Here is a 17,868-nt window from a genome sequence, read left to right as displayed (position 1 = left end):
CGTCTTTATTCTCTTTTTCTATCGCTTTGTCTATGATGTTTCACAGATATTTTCTTCTTTATGAAAGTTACGCAAATTAGGTAAGGTGCAGTGTAGGACCCTCACGAAAAGAACTATGTTTTAGTGCAACTTATACATCACTTAAAATAAAAAGAGGAAAGTAGGTTGAAGAGAGAACTACTCTCAAGTGTCTCTTGATGTTTTTACGTAAAACGGCAGTATGAACGATTCAGTTTTATCTAAATCCGGGTTTAGATAACAACCAAATGATTCACAATAAAAAATACTGAAAATTCAGTAGTATCAAATCGTAGGGCACGCTTGTTTTTTTGCCCTACGGAAAATACCAGATCATTAGTGGTGGTGACGTTCTAGATCAAAGTTTTCCTCTGAAAAACGCAGAGAAGTAAGTTTTAAATATTTTTCATATTTTTTTATTCTTTTTTGTGTTTGTTTTTTGCATTGACTGTTTAAAAGTCAAGAATGTGACTCATGTTAAAAATACTTAGTCTCCGTGAGGTTTTCGGCAGTGAATTCTAACATATTCAGATTTGAACTGTCAAAAGAAAAGTCGATAAAATTAAGTCTAACCATGTTGCCCCAATGGTGAACCTCATAGGAAACTTAGTGGAAACATGAGTTTATAATTAAAACTAGCAACCAACCCGTGCTTCGCACGGTGATAAACCGTCATTAATGAAATTACACTATGTTATAACAACAACTTTTGTATTAATATATTTTACTATACCTATTATGCCCATATTTATATTTTTTTAATATAATTATTCAGAAGCTACAAAATATTTTTACATATGGGGGCTGTTGTTGTACCCATCAGCAAAAACAAAAAACATGTTTGCGAGTATCAATTTTGTAAATATGGTAGTAATTTATAGACCCAGCAGTCTTGAAATTAAAAAATAAATAACTGTTGTAAGAAGATGTATTTATTAATTTCAAGAAATAAAAAAGGCAAATTTTGAGATGTTACTCTACACTAAAAACATTAAATGAAAAATCATACAAAGAATAAACTTAAAAAATATAAAATCATGAGTGTGACAGACATTTTGAGATCTTGCGCTAGACCTAAAAAAGTAGTTACCTAAGTTATTTATTTTAATTGAATAGCAACTTGAATTGACAATAAATTTTGAAAGAAGATATAACATGCTCTGAAATTTTGGAAATTGGAATTGGAATTTTGAATTTATCATCATTTAATAACAATTTAAATTTATAATCTGGAAAAATTAAATTATTCATGAAAATAATTTCGGACTTTAAAATGTGAAGTACCAGTATTGTGATGCCTTGCATTTCAAAAAAGAGGAGGTGAACGGCCATTTTAACAGATGCTGTCATAATGGTCTTCTCAGACTTGCCGAGCCTGGAATCGAAGACCAACTTCGCGACCTCTTCTCCAAACCTATTTTCATGACCAACATTTTGAGGTACAACAGTTGTATGGCTTTTGCATCTCTGTCTGCTTCCAAAGCTCATATAATTTTGAACGAAATCTTCTGTTATTGAATACGAAAAATCATGGAGAATTTAAGTTTTATGTTGACCAGCTTCTCGAAAGAAAAATAAAATTTCTTAGGAAGTCTGCAACGTCGCAAAAGAAGAAACGTCGTCTCTCATTTTGCCCAAAATTATGTATGTATAAAATTGAAGGCATTATGACTGGCCTCTCGCAACTTATATAACCTCGACGGATGTCCGTATTGCGTTCAAAAAATGGGCCTGTTGCAAACTTTTGCTAGAGCAAAACTAAGAGTTGTTTCCTGCAGATAATGCCTCAAAAATCACGATGAGCGCATCGGCAAAGTCTGAAATGCACTCATAACTTCACAATCTGCGTAAGATTTTTGCGGTTTTTGAGCTTCCCGTTTCGAAAATGATACTACGGTACAGGTGAACATTTTGTTAGAGGAGTCGTTCCATTGGCGACAATACTCATCATGGCCGACGCCAGTCCGCCAAAACACGTGTGATGGGACGAGATAACACCTGAACAGGATTAAACCATGTAACAATCGGCGTGTTTACGTTCATATTTTCCTCGCCCGCCTTAATTGACCTTGAACTCTCCTCGAATTACGCGAGGAACTGCGCAAGCGTCGGCCATGATAAATATTGCCGACGATGGAGCGACTCCTCTAACAAAATGTTCACCTGTGCAGTAGTATCGTTTTTGAAGCGGGAAGCTCAAAATAACGCAAATTTCTTACGCAGATTGTGAATTTATGAGTGCATTTCAGACTTTGCCGATGCGCTCATCGTGATTTTAGAGGCATTATCTATCGGAAACAACTCTTCATTCTGCTCTAAAAAAAATTCTCATTCTGCTGCTTTTTCTCTAGCAAAAGTTTGCAACAGGCCCATTGAAGGCAATTTGACCCCCTGCTCATACTACCTGTAGTTGATTCGATCGACAAACGCGTTGGTCGGCGGTGACGGGGACTTGATGCATTTTTTTAAACTTGATGGATGTCCGTATCGCACCGACTGTAGTGCGAAACCACGTATCTCCATTGCGGTGTTTCAAAATTTCCCGTTCTTAATTCATCTCTTCCATGAGAAACAATCCACATTTAAGCCTATTAATTTTGAACCAAATCTTTTGCAATCGCATACGAAAAATCATGGAGAATTTAAGTTTTTTGTTAACCAGCTTCTCGGAAGAAAAATAAAATTTCAAAGGAAGTCTGCAACGTCGCAAAAGGAGAAACGTCGTCTCTCATTTTGCCCAAAAATATGTATGTATACAATTGATGGCATCATGACTGGCCTCTCTCATCTTATATTCGTATGTAACGATAAACAATGGGACGCGTTTGCTACGGCGCCTTGATACAACTATATAACTTCGACGGATGTCCGTATTGCGTTCAAAAAATTGAAGGCGTTTTGACCCCCTGTTCATTACTACCTGTAGTTGATTCGATCGACAAACGCGTTGGTCGGCGGTGACGGGGACTTGATGCATTTTTTAAACTTCATGGATGTCCGTATCGCACGACTGAAGTGCGAAACCACGTATCTCCATTGCGGTGTTTCAAAATTTCCCGTTCTTAATTCATTTCTTCCATGAGAAACAATCCACATTTACGACTATAAATTTTGAACCAAATCTTCTACAATCGAATACGGAAAATCATGGAGAATTTAAGTTTTATGATGACCAGCTTCTCGATGGAAAAATAAAATTTCAATAATTTTCCCATCACAATACTGGCACTTCACATTTAAAAGTCCGAAATTATTTTCCGGATAATCATTTTCGATAATATTATCAGTGCTCTGCCGAAATGAATTGAGGTTATTTCCCTGTTCACCCCTACGTCGTACATTATCTATCTCACTGAGATAGCCATCATGCCGCACTTTGCGTCGCGCGGATAAATTGCGAGAAACATTGCCACGCTTCGCCGGACGCCCACGTTTTCGACTCCGATCCATTCTCAATATTACGAATACGCGCACTTTACTAAAAATTCGGGATTCTTCATACACGACAAATATTAACAAAATTCAAAAGACGACGCGCACTGTACGAAAAAATCGGAATTCTTCATAAACGACGAATATCCATGACGACGAACGCCTCGGGCAGCCGAGTCATCAGGTGACCGAGAACGAACAATTTACAATCCTCTAATTACATCAACTTTCAAGAATGAACGCAGAACATTCTTAACGCATATGAAAATATAACGTGAAATTACAGATTTTGTGATTTCGGCAACACTGCTCCGGTTGGGAATCTCCAAAATTAGACAGAAAAAACAGCTGATCGAGACGCAATAAAAGAAGGGAAACCACGACGACCAGACGACGACGATCGATCGCGGAACACCACTCTAACACACGGGTCACCCTTTTTTAGCGTGTTTTCAACCCTTAGAATCAAAATTTCGAAAATCGGACGACGAATTGCACCCCTTCAGCACGAACCGCACATGCGTACAAAGTTTCAAGGAAATCCGCCTTCGGGAAGTCGCTGAAACATTGGGTACAAAATTGGGGCCTCTCCTTTATAGTTTTAGATTGTCCAAATGAAGCCATTAGTCCCCGATTTTCCCTTTCAATGTATCAATATCTTTAAGAATTTTTTACTACGTTGCAACGAGAGCGCATCGTTGAGAGTAATTTGCTGATTATAAACGAAAAATTGCTTTGCGCTTTGGGATTGAATTATCAACTAAAGCGTGATTAATACTGTTTTTTAATGATTCAGTTGTTGGCAATTTTCCTCTTGGACGCTTTTCTCGTGGATTTTCTGGAGTATGATTGGCTTTAGCTTAAAAGCGCACACAGATTACACCTGATAGTTCATTAAGAAGTCCACAACACATAAGCTAAGCTAAGCTTAAGCTGTATAGCTTAAGAAATTTAGATAATCAACAGTTTCAGCTAACGCTTGAATCACATACAGAAGTCAAGAATGAATTGACAATCCGAACAGCCGGTTATGAAACGTGCTGAAATATCTGAAGAGATTAATCCAGTTTAATCTCTATCGACGTCACCATAGCAGTGCGTTGGAAATCGATAACTTGAGGATTTTTCCTCGAATGAGCCTCTTGTCAAAAACTCACTTTCCTTGAATATTCGCGATGGTGATAGCCAAAAACTAGAGAATTATGTCATCATTTTAACAAAAGCCGAGGTTATTTTTTTGAGGGCTTCATGCAAACATTTCAAAATGATTCAGAGCAAATGAAATAAAATGAATGGCACATCAACGCTGATGGCGGGACTTTTAAATTTAGAAAAGAGGTAGTAAAGTCAAAAATTCCTGGAAGGTTTTCAAAAATAAAAAAATAACATGTACGTAATAAACCACCAGGAAAAACTTATCAGCGAAAATTACGTACCCTCTTGTCAAAACTTTTCGGAAAATTCTGTGTACAGGAACACATTAACAATGTCGGAACGTTGCACGTCAAAGAAAAATTAAGGATTTTCATTTATGTTCGTTGGTTCAAACTTTCGCTCGACATTCAGCTTAACTCAGCTTGAGTCATGTTGTTTAGGCAAAAGTTTGTCAAAACGATTTTCTTTATGCTTAAGGATAAAATAATTTTCTCGTCGTTTTGAACTTTTTAATTTAGTTCTCTATTGCATGAATTCATTTCCGATGTCGGATTTTTTGGGACGCAGATCCATGCCGTGGTTTTCGTAAATACATAGAGTCCCAAAATTTCAAAATAAGATTATAAATTTTTCAAAAACCGAAAATTTTCATAAAAATTTGCAACATTATGACACAGGAAAGTAGTTACATATTTAAAAACCAAAATATGCGTTGTTACGAACACGTAATTTCAAAGAAGGTTAAGTTGTATATGCTTGCCGATGCGTTTGTGTGAAGCGGCTGATTGGACCTACTTCAATTTTGGGTTTCATTGCAGGTGGAAAGTTTGATTTAAACGTAAACAAAAACGCAGGCCTCTTATCAAGGATAAGCTCATGGAAATTTCCGATATTTACCGTAATGTGTTTACAATTTTTACGAGGGAATAAATTATAATTTTTGAACTGTAAGCTTTTTCTGTTACTCAAAGTCACTTAATTTTATACCCAAGCGGCTTTCGCTATGATTTAACTGTGGTTGAAAGTTACAATTGTTTGTTGCAGAGGAAGTATAAAAGTTTCAAAAATGTTGAGGGCGGTTCCGTTTCTGCTTTTGATGGTCCTTCAGGATGTTACTAGCATGGAAAGCATATCAGAATTAATGAAAAAGCATCCAACTTGGTCCGTAAGTAGAACAATCCTAAACCTCGTGGTCCGCATGTATTTTTATTATTTTGCGGGGAATAAGGGAACAAGGGGGTGGGGAGAGATGGAGAGATGAATTTTAAAAAGTTACACTAAAGATATACCATAATTTGCTGGGAACGCATTTGTTTATCGAAAAACTTTAAACCACCAGCACTCACGACATGTGACAGTGGCGTAACCAGAATTTTTGCCTGAAGGAAGGGGGGAATTCGCTCATCACGTTACCCGAAGCTTTTCATCCACCTAGTGGCTGGGACAGCAGCTGAAAAAAGAGAGATGACTGTAGGCCGCCTTATCATTGTCCGTGAGGAGGTGTTGAATACGCGAAATTAGAAGTGTCCACCTCTCGCCAAGAGGTTAAATAACGTTCTCTCTTTGTCTCTGTTGATGTCGATAATTTAATCTTGAGTCAAAAATTCTTACAGGAAGATACATTTGAAAAAAATTGATGAATCTAGCTTCGTTATACTCAGAGACAAATATAGACAAATGATGGGTACCTTATCAGTGGTGAAAGCTTTTACTTTTGACACTCCAAAATTCAACTTTTGACCTATCTTCTAGGTGGATGCTTAACAACGAGTTGAGTATTTCATTTTGCAAGGCTTATTATGTTACCCGAAGCTCATCATTCATGTAATGGGTAAGATGATTATGATTTCAATATACTTGGATACTTGGACGTATTTATGCTAAAAGGAACTAGAGACGGGTGAGAAAGATAGAGTGTGCTCTAGGAAGCTGCATAAGACACAATGTAAAAAAGGTGGTTCCCTTTAACACAATGGAAATGTGGGATTTTCAATTAAATCAAAAGGAACTAAGTACCAAAATATGCTAACAGCGTTGTGGATGGGGTGCAATGAGGAATATTTAATTATGGGAAAATTAACAGAAAGCAGGAAAGTCTCCACGATCTCTCAAGGATTCCAGGCTTGCGTTATATCTCCGTTTAATATTGTATCCACCGCACCGCGGATGGTGGGTCTGGCACCGAGAAATAACAACAATTAAACCGAGCACCCCGTGCTGTGTGCGCAATGCGTGAAGTATTCCTGCAGTCTTTTAGGCACTAATATGCGTTCCAGCGTTCCACGCCATCTGACCCATCGCAGTGCGTTTGGCGCAATGCGAGAAGTATTCATGCAGTTTTGCAGGCGCTAATATGCGTTTAACGTGGGCCACACTGTGTTTGGCGAGATTATTCGAACTCGCGTTGGATAAATCACAGCTTCGAATAATGGGGCTTAAAAGACCTATGTTGCCTTTTTACGTCGTATGGACATTCCAACGTTGTTGCCTCGTTTCTCCCGATAAAATATTTTTTCCGAGAAAAGTTAGGGAAGTTCTCTACGTTCGCTTTTTTAGACTGAATGTACTATTAAACAAGGTACTTTAAGCACTCTCGTACACGATTCCTCACCAGAATTTCACGTAAAACACGATTCGCGCAAAAAAAACTATTGAAATCAACTTCCAGCTAAGAAATTGACGTTTTTATTGTAAATTAGTAATGGGTTTGAACTGCTTGGCCACAAGAAAGGTAATACCCTGCGTGGGTCAAGTCGCGCACTAGAACGGCTTCAGCAGACTGCTCTATCAAGCATTGTTTCATTCTCGCCCTGTGTTGTTCAAAGTGTGCACAGCTTGCTACAGTTGAACCAAAGCATCCACTGGACAGGGCTCAGGAGTTAAATGACGTCAACTCGAATCCCCTCGTCCCCGTCGTCGCTAGTGACGTCACTGGCGCCTTATAAGTTCCCATTCATTCTTACGGCCGTCAACTAACAAGCACACTCCATCTATCCAACCATTTCTGCTTTCTTTTGTCATAAATACGTTCAGTTGTCCATAAGGGAGTGGTGAGTCCTTGTACGTAAAAGTTTCAACCTGTCGCCAACAGGATACTAAATGAGTGTCTCTCCTTGTTTCTGGTTGTGCTCTCCTCATTTTCTATGCGTCAGAGGCGGATTCAGCAGTTTGGCAACACCGGATTTCCTCAATTTAAACCTATGCTAAATAATCGATTCTTGTTGGAGCACCTGGCCTTTCCAAGAATCGATACATTCCCATAGGTATAAATGGAGAAAAGAAAATGTTGCCAATTTACTATACGGAGAAAAAAACTTCGTGCGTGGGACCCGAAGTTGAGGTCATATGGATCTCTGAAGTTTCCGGATCACGTATCTAAAAACTTGAGGTTCAGCTGCCGAAGTTCCGGTCAGACATCTGAAGTACTTCGATATATACCGAAGGGTTCGGGTCACACATCTGAAGTACTCCGGTACAAACCGAAGTGCCTCGATGTCTGACCCGAACTTCGGCAGCTGGACCTCAAGTTTTCGGATGCGTGATCAGAAAACTTCAGAGATCCATATGACCTCAACTTCGGGTATTTAAGGTATTTTGCTGGATATAAAATGTTTAACTCATTTCATCCAGCAAATAAGCACAGAGGTGGGTCTTCCATTTTAATTAAAGAAAACATTACTCACAATCTTATCAAGATGATAGAGACAAATGCTTTTCAAGTTGTAATCGTAAACGTGCAAACTGAATTAGACTCTTTCAACATAGCCTCAATATACACTCCACCCCGTAACATCCTCTCAACTGAGGATTACACTGAGTTTTTGGAGGAATTAGGCCCAAAGTATCTGATCGGTGGGGATTGGAACGCTAAAAATCCTCGATGGGGATCCAGGAGAGATAACCCTAAAGGCGTATCACTCCTAGAAGCAGTTAATTTGGTTGGCGGGAATTTTATATCCCCCGGAAAACCGACAAATTTTCCCACTAATCCAGGCCACCAACCTGATCTAATAGACTTTTTTGTTTTTAAAAACATAAATCTTATTGACCACGTCTCATGTGATACCTTAATGTCTATGGAAAAAGGTCATGCAAAAATCATTCTGGAGATTTTTACTACTCCAATCCTTGATAATCGTCCCCCCTCAATTTGCTCTAAAAGAACAGATTGGAAAAATTTCAGGTTAGATCTAGAAAATTTAATTGACAACAGCGTTCCAGTCCTCACTCCAGAAGATATTGACAGGGAGTCGGAGCTGCTGGTGGAAAATATCAGATCCTGTGCAGCAGCCAATACACCTGTAGCTGTAAATAACATAAAACCTTACGCTATCCCAAAGGAACTTCTAAAGCTTATTCGTTTAAAAAGAAAAACCAAAAGAAAAGCAAATTTCACCCATTTTCCTGAAGACAATTCAAAATTTAACAGATTAAATGCAATAGTAAAGAAAAGAACACAAGAATTTTTAAATTACAAATTTAAAAAATTTATTAACTCCTTGTCTCCGTCAGCAGATAAAAACTACTCTTTATGGGCAGCCACAAAATATTTAAAAAGGCCAAAACAGTTAAAATTCCCAATCAGCAAACCTGACAATACATGGGCAAATACAGATGCTGAAAAAGCAGAGGTTTTAGCTGATCACTTTGAAGCCGCTTTTCAACCGCACGAAGACCTGGAAACACTATCTGACTCTGATGTTTCCACCGGCAGTTCTGACTCAGATTTGCAGAATGAAGGGGAAGTGTCCACATTGAAACCCCGAAAAATCAAAAAAATCCCACCAATAAAAATAAAAACCATATCTCCCTCAGAAATCATTAAAGAGATAAAAGGTAAAATTAAGGCAAACAAAGCACCTGGATTTGATAAAATCTCAGGACTGATTTTGAAGAACTTGCCTAACAGGGCAATAATGAAATTGGTCTCAATCTTTAATGCTGTCATTAGATGCAAATATATTCCCTCTCAATGGAAGATAGCGGAAATCTTCGTCCTCTTAAAACCAGACAAACCTCCTACAGAGGCTGCATCTTACAGGCCAATTTCGTTGTTGCCTGTTATCGGCAAACTCTTTGAAAAACTGTACATTAAGAGATTGAACGAGATAGTTGGCAAGCAAAATCTAATAATCGACGCCCAATTTGGTTTCCGAGCGAAACATTCTACAATTGATCAACTTCATAGAATAACTAAATTTATAGAAGACTCCCTGGAAAAGGGAGAATACTGTGTGGCGGTTTTTCTTGATGTAGCGCAGGCATTTGATCGCGTCTGGCACGAGCGCCTCATCGGAAAACTCTACAAAATGCTCCCATGTAACCATGTTGAACTCCTGTCTTCATTTTTATCAGGTAGACAATTTAGAGTGCGATATGAAAATACCACCTCAAGTTTCAGACCAATAAGGGCAGGAGTTCCGCAGGGTTCCTGTCTTTCCCCCCTTCTCTATTCCCTTTTCACCACAGACATCCCGCAGTCTGGGAGAGGGGGGAAACTGGGAGTTTATGCCGATGATACGCTTGTGCTAGCAGCGTCGAAAAGCTACAGGGAGGCACGTTTTAACGCTCAATCCCACCTAAACAGGATTAATAAATGGACAAACAAAGATAAGACCAAATTAAATGCGTCTAAATCGGTAGAAATTGTATTTACCAACAGGCCATTTACTCATATTCCTCTTCACTTAGGAAACTCTGAAATCCCTCGCGACACAGTCGCCCGATATCTCGGCCTCCACCTGGATTCCAGGCTCAAGTGGGGTGCACACATAAAGAAAAAAGTCGAGCAATTAAGACTTAAATTTCATGATATGCAGTGGCTGATTGGCCGCAAATCCAAGTTATCTCTAGAAACCAAACTGCTCCTCTACAAGTCAATGTTGAGGCCGGTTTGGAGTTATGGCTGCCAGTTGTGGGGCTGTGCAGCCAAGTCAAATTTAAAAAAGATAGAAGTCATACAAATGAAAATATTACGAAGCATTTCAAAAGCCAGATGGTATGAGAGGAACGCGGATATTCGCGCCGACCTCAACATTGATTCTGTAGAGGACTACATAACAAAAATGTACAACTCTTACGAAACTAGGCTGCATAGGCATCCCAACCCAGAAGCGCTTGCGCTTCTGGAAAAGGACCAATGCACCCGAAGATTAAAACGTCGCAAACCCCACGAGCTTGGAATTCAGGGGTTCTCAAAATTATCCTTCTTTTAAACTGACGGGCCTCCTTGTGCTCTTCGAACGCAATCAGGGGCTCTTGGGCATTTGACCGGGTTCGGTCACCCGCATTCCATGTCAAAGCAAAAAGACATTTTTACTTTGAAGCAAAATTGTTTTATTTTTCCCTCCTCATTTTTCAGAGGTTGTATTTCTCTCCATATAAAAATGTGTGTAACCTAGTATAAGTTTATCTTATAAGTTAAACCCAAGTTTTTTAAAGATGTATCTTACATCTAAAAACATTCTGTACATATTATAACTTTTGTACAAATAATAAAAAAAATAAAAAAAATAAAAAAAAAAATAGGTATAAATGGAGAAAAGAAAATGTTGCCAATTTACTATACGGAGAAAAAAACTTCGTGCGTGGGACCCGAAGTTGAGGTCATATGGATCTCTGAAGTTTCCGGATCACGTATCTAAAAACTTGAGGTTCAGCTGCCGAAGTTCCGGTCAGACATCTGAAGTACTTCGATATATACCGAAGGGTTCGGGTCACACATCTGAAGTACTCCGGTACAAACCGAAGTGCCTCGATGTCTGACCCGAACTTCGGCAGCTGGACCTCAAGTTTTCGGATGCGTGATCAGAAAACTTCAGAGATCCATATGACCTCAACTTCGGGTCCCACGCACGAAGTTTTGTTCTCCGTGTAGATCCGCCAATGATTTGTGTGTTTCTACTTTTTCGTGCCTGGTTTCAGTTCGAGCTGGAGAGCGTGGAGTCAATGGTGAAGAAGGGAACGGCATCCCTGCGGAAGATGCACCCGGAGATGGAGGTCACGGAGGAGATGGTGCGGGAGAAGTTGAGGAATCACATCGAGCCGGGCGCCACGCACATCATCCGCAAAACGGGCGACACGCGCTGGCCAACAGTCGTCCCGCAGACGTTCGACATCAGGGATAAGTACAAGGAGTGCGCACACTTGTTCAGCGACATCGACGACGAAGGAGCTTGCTTCACGGACGCGGTATGTACACGGAGAAAAAACTTCGTGCTTGAGACCCGAAGTTGAGGTCGTGCGGATCTCTGAAGTTCTCGGATCGCGCATCCGAAAACTTGAGGTCTAGCTGACGAAGTTCGGGTCGAGCATCTGAAGCACTCCGGTACTTACCGAAGGGTTCGGTTCACACGTCGGAAGTACTTCGGTACGTACTGAAGTGCTTCAGATGTTCGACCCGAACTTCGGCAGCTGGACCTCAAGTTTTCGGATGCGCGATCCGAAAACTTCAGAGATCCATGCGACCTCAACTTCGGGTCCCACGCATGAAGTTTGTGAAGATGAATCCGCGGTGAATAGTTTCGAGTATAAACGCGAGTTGGTGATCATAAGATCAGAGCGAAGTTGTCGTATGCATTGCGTAGAGTTTCCTCGCTAGTGCGGGAAATATCTGATATGAAGTTCTCTCATGAAGTTCAGCTGTTCGGTGCAACACTTGTTGCGTCCATGGGTGGGTCCAGGGAGGGGGCGTGCGTCACCCCCATTTGTCCGAAAAAAAAAGCAAAAAATGGTAAGAAAGAAAGAAGGAAGGGACGGAGAAAAGAAGAAGGAGGGATTCTCAGATTCATGACAAAATTGACTGAAACCAAATATTCGATGCGTTTTGAAATTTCGAAAATTTTGTGGATGAAGCCCACCGACCCCACTTTGTGCTCCTGTTCGAAGTGGGTGGATCCGCCTACAGCAAAGTCTAATGAGAAAGCAACCGTAGGCAGGTTTAGGGTCTAAGACATTGGACCCATCATTGAAACGCGTAAACAGTAAATCAGAGTATGCTTTGGGCCACATTTGCAAATATGAACTACAATTCCTGGCTCATCCGTAAAAACACTTATAAGCGTGAAGAAACTAATGGCATTTACGTTACTACGAAACTGCGAAGGAAATTGTAGCTCCTGGTTGCAATTAAATGTAGTCCACTTAGGTAAATGATTGATTAACGAAATCCTAAAGGTAAGTTTTACTAGCAAAAAACAACGAGGGGACTCCTGACTAAAATCCTCCAGAACAATTACAAATTAACATTTTTCAAATCCCCATAGTCTCTTCCTTTTCTTTTTTCCTTTTTTTGAGCTTTCAATGCAGCACAATATTCTTGATTAAATTGTTTTCCCTTTTTTGGTTTGAAAACAGCATGTCGTTGTGTCAGCGATCGCAACGGACAGATATTGTATTTTCACGAACGGCACCCACAAGGAAAAACTTTCCTCTGAGTACCATGCTGGCTGTTCCGTCTTCTGCACCAAGAGCCCGAATATCTGGCCTGCCTGGAAAAACGCTGTCCGAGTTGGCACACCGACCGGTGGTAAACACCAATCTAACTCAGTGAGTAAATTCTGCAATAGTTTAAAGACTTGGTTAAATGAGAGCGAAAGCACTTTTTGAGAAGAGAATTTGAGAGAAATGCGTATTTACCGAAGTTCTTAAATGGATTTATTTTGCGATGGATTATTTTCTTTTTCTTTTTTTGCCCCCTTTTGAGACATTCCTCTCTCTTATTAAATACTTATTAGCTTTTTACAAAAACTTACAATCTTAAGAGCGAACTCTAATCACAAATTTTGGTGGTGATGTTAAAAATCATAAATATCAATGACCAAACAGTTTAAAACATGTACCTTGGATCTAATTCCAAAATAACGTATCTCGGGTCGCCGCGTGACATTCACCCAACACGCGCTCTCCCGAAAAGAATCAGAGAAATTTTAGGAATATTAAGAATAACATATATGCAGCCGTGTCTTTGTGCATCACTTAAAGGGCAAACAGGACCAAAGCGCCTTCAGTTTTTAAGTATGCAACACGCACGTCCATGGAGCTTGAATAGTTGCATCCTACCGTCGACCTAAGATCGCGCCGCAAACTTTATATTTCGTATCGACCGTGCCAGGTGGACTAATGAATATTGAACTAGTTTACTTGTTTTGTCCATAACAGGGATGTTTACCATATGAACACGCCCCATGCAAGCATACGATCACTCAGTACATAAGTTCACCAAAACACAAGCACGAAATGAAGCTAAGCAAAAAGGATAAAGTGAAGCCATGCGACCAAGAGATGCCATACGATCATGATTGTGCGACTAAATGCACGAATAAAAAATACAAGACGCCTCTTGAAAAAGATTTCAAAAAATGTAAGTTATGCTTTTGTCTTATTCTTGACTAATTGTAAGCTTCTTTCATTGGAGTAGATGCATTCAACAACCATGAAGATTTATTGTTCATTTTTTCTCAACTCAACACTTTAGCATGAAATCACGCTTTCTCGTGCTCGCAATTTTATTTTGCTTTGAATATGAAGGAATGGAGCTGTTGCGTGTTTTTAAAGTTAATTTTTTAAAGTATGTAAAAAATTAGAAAATCTGTATTTTTTCATGTTTTATTTAATTAAATTTCAAAGTCACCAAAAACTCGTCTTGTTTAAAACTGAAAAATATCGCACCAGAAAATCCTTATCCCAAGGAGTATCGGTCGCAATCTTTCCTATCCTCTGCGTCCGTTTCATTCATCTGCATTTTTGCACTTACAATCAGCAGATTGTCGAGCGATTTCGTTCTTGAAGAATGACTATTTTCTAATTATTTCTTCTCGATTTGTTTTCCAGTCACGACTTATTACTTTACATCTACGAATGAGTATCAGATTAGGAGTGAAATTTTCGCTAACGGACCCGTTGTTTCAAGTATAATTATGTACAGCGACTTGTTCGATCACAAAAGAGGTAAAACATGGGACTCATATTTTATTTCAAGATTTTCAGTTTTAGGGTAATCCTCAATCACCGCATCGAAAGTGCATAGACTCAAATATTCTCTAACACATATATCTTGTGGTCAAAGAACTGATCATTATTAAGAAAAATCAATTGAACATTCAGAGAAACAAAATATCATGATGCTCACAGCCCTCGAAAATACTACGCGCGTTTGCTAGTGAGATTAGAGTCTAACTAAAGTAACACGTATGCACTTTCTCTCGAGAAAATGACAGTTTTAACAAATATATATTATGGATTCAACCCATTTTTGCTTTAAATCACATTTAAAAAAAACTTTCCGTTTGGAAAATACACGGAGAGAAAAAAAACTTCGGTCAATTTACACACCAAAATTTTCGAGCCAGGTCATTGAAGTATTCAGTCATATAGGACCCGAAATTCGATTCAAGTACCTATCAACTGATGAATCAAACTGCAAACTGATCTGACTAATTGCCTGCGACAGATACAACTTGACATTCCGCTGTTTCAGGGTGGTACTGGAAGGGAGGCAACACAACTGTTGTGGCATGGGATAAGTACTTCAAAATCATCGGTTGGGGTAAAGAAGAGGTAGGGAACCAAACGTTGCCCTACTGGCTGGCGGTCAACTCGTGGGACAACTGGGCCGACGGAAAAATCTTCAAAATTCTACGTGGTGTCAACTACATATGGTCGGAATGGGTTGTGACAGCCGGAACATACGATCCTCTCTAATTTACTTTTTAAACGATCAAAACGTAGCAGGAATTTTACATCAACTGTTTCCTTCAGAAATGTGGCAAGGTAACCTTGTCATCGGTATAGTATTCTCGATGAGAACAAATATTAAAGGTGATTGAATGTTTATATTCCTGTTCTTGACAATAAATTCATTCAGGATTACACAATTTCAAAATACTTTTTTTGTTCTCATTTTGATTCTCTCCGAAGGGTATACCGACATCTAAAAAAGACAATTTTGTGGGGTGGTATTTTTACTTTTGTTGGAGGGGGGTGGGGCTAGGATGAGTCACATTCCCTTATATATTCTTGCTATTCCACAGCCGTAAACTGAGATAAAGGATAAAAACACCCTAAGTGAACCCAATTTCGTATCATTCCGTAAATAAAGCAATAGTTTACTTAATAAACCTTGAAAGTTTCACCCTCACTCAAGGGCACAAAATAAACTTATGAATAACGGAATCGTGGATCATACTTCGATGAACCTGAAGAATCCGTCCTTAAGATATGCTTTTACCTCTGGAACGCCCTGTATTTTGTAAAATGCACCTTTTGGAAGCACCTTAATTTGCTGATCGGCGGTGTCAGACATTGCAAATCAGCTTCTGCTGTGGTAAAACTCAATGAAAATATCTTTGAAAAAAGGTCCTCTCGAATCATCCTTTGCTCAAAATACAAAGAATTCATCGTTTACCGGACAAAGAAACGCAACTCCATTCCAAGGTTGCTAAATCGACTTAGAAAATTCAACTGCGTATGAGAATGTACCTGTGCATTTTTTGTCCAAAATTTTGCTGATTTTTGGACAAGATTGTAGGAAAAATCGGTGAAATTTTCAGTCAAAAATGTATAAGATTCTCCTGGTAAAAATGTGATTCCCGGCCGGAAAATTAGCAAACATTTGAGTGTAGTTACGCTCATTCGTAAGGAAAACGACGAATTTTAGTAGCATATCCGATTTTAACTTTCTCCTGCCATAAGTTTATTGCTCTTGAAGAACGTCGAGGCTATCCTGCGGGCTGATTTTTGAAATTGATAGACAAAGCCATAGGCAAAGAAGACAAAAGGAATATAGACGGACCCCATTGGTGGAAGCGGATGATTGCAATCAATGGACAAAAAAGGTAGGTAATAGACTAACTAACGGCAACCCACGATAGACCCTTTAGTTGTATGTATGTATGTATGTATGTATGTATGTATGTAAGGGTGTATGTGTGTATGTATGTATAAAGTCGCTTGTATAGCGCTCTTGGGCGCTCTGCGACCCATAGCCGCCAAAGTCCTCTATCCTCCCAAAGCCCTTCAGGAGTTGACAAACCCTCATTTCTTCTAAAACCCCCTGTCGCCACCCTTTCACTGGGCGTCCCCTTCGTCTCCTCCCAGAAGGAACCCAATCAAGCAAAGTTTAGTTAGCACCCTTTAGTTACTCCATTATTTACCCTTTTAGTCTATAAGAATCACCCATTTCAACCAATAGGATCGCACCATACTTCCTATGTCCTCTTTATCTATCGCTTTGTCTATCAATTTCAACGATCAGCCCGCTGCTCTGAATTTCGGAAAGAATCGATGAGATCTCGTGGGTAAGATCCTTTAATTAATGCAGAGCATGGCGTATTGTTCGTCGGGATCACCAGGAAAGTACACGCCTCAGCCATCCGAACAAAACTCGTGCAATACTCAAGTCGATTGCCCTAATGATTTGCTCTAATTTCCCCCTAATTTCTCCTGTCTGCTTTACTCATGCTGTATTGCCCTCTCCTCCTCCGTCCCTCCCGGTCGAAACCACGGCTGCGGCCTGTTGACCGCGGGTACAACCGTGCGACTTGTAACGGCAACTACGGATAAAGTTACCTCAGGTCGGGAGATGGGCGATAAAGCGATTCATCGTGGCGCCATGCCGCACACTGGACTCCGATTGCAACCTTCCGGAACACTGGAAAAAGTTACGGGCTTCATAGACATACCGCCCGCACCGGGCTCAGAAGCTGAAAGTTCCAGGTGCTAGAACCGTAGTTTCAGCTGATTCGGGTGCTAAAACCGGAACTTTAGGCCTCTGAGCCCGGACGGTATGTCAATATACCCCGCATGTTCGGCTTCCACGGCCGGAGTTTTTTTTTTTTTTTTTTTTTTTCAGTGAATATTTCCATGACTTTAATGAAAAGAGAATGGAAAAGGTGGCGGAAAGGGCGTCGACAAAGAGATTCTAAGATGTTAGTGGGTCGATTATAGAGACTTTGTCAACACAACAAGACAAGACATATCCCTACGTTTACCATGCAATATAGATGTGGCATTTCGATGAAACTTTCAAGGTCGGCCCGAAGTTTCCCGATGATCTTTGGACAACTGTTACGTTTGAGTGTCGTAGAGAGCCGAAGTGCGCTGTAGAAGCGACTTTTATACTTCTAAGAGCCAAAAAAACCTAACTGACAATTTGGAACATCGAACATTATGCATGCTCGACATACTTAGTAAGGGATTCATGGGTGTAAAAAATTGGTTATGATACCAAACACAAGGTTCAATATACAGGGATTTTATATTTGC

At 39.7% G+C, this 17,868-nt stretch overlaps 1 protein-coding gene and 1 long non-coding RNA gene across 2 annotated transcripts; one reads left to right on the top strand and one right to left on the bottom strand.

Annotated features, from left to right (window-relative positions):
* Positions 1–248: 248 nt before the first annotated feature.
* Positions 249–15,489, top strand: LOC109044371 (cathepsin B-like cysteine proteinase 4). The gene is made up of 7 exons (XM_019062078.2): positions 249–406; positions 5,650–5,770; positions 11,530–11,796; positions 12,961–13,152; positions 13,765–13,966; positions 14,437–14,553; positions 15,083–15,489. Exons 2-7 carry the CDS (start codon positions 5,672–5,674, stop codon positions 15,304–15,306), a joined length of 1,101 nt encoding a protein of 366 aa, XP_018917623.2. The 5' UTR covers positions 249–406; positions 5,650–5,671; the 3' UTR covers positions 15,307–15,489.
* LOC140224195 (uncharacterized) lies at positions 933–5,078 on the bottom strand. The gene is made up of 2 exons (XR_011899446.1): positions 2,423–5,078; positions 933–1,749 (listed from the first exon to the last, which is right to left on the bottom strand). It is a non-coding gene; the product is annotated as an uncharacterized lncRNA (long non-coding RNA).
* Positions 15,490–17,868: the final 2,379 nt, after the last annotated feature.

This window comes from Bemisia tabaci, chromosome 3 (genome assembly GCF_918797505.1).
Source record: "Bemisia tabaci chromosome 3, PGI_BMITA_v3".
Classification (NCBI taxonomy): domain Eukaryota; kingdom Metazoa; phylum Arthropoda; class Insecta; order Hemiptera; family Aleyrodidae; genus Bemisia; species Bemisia tabaci.
The sequence above is the reverse complement of the archived record's forward strand: the minus strand, read 5'-3'. Positions and strand labels throughout refer to the sequence as shown.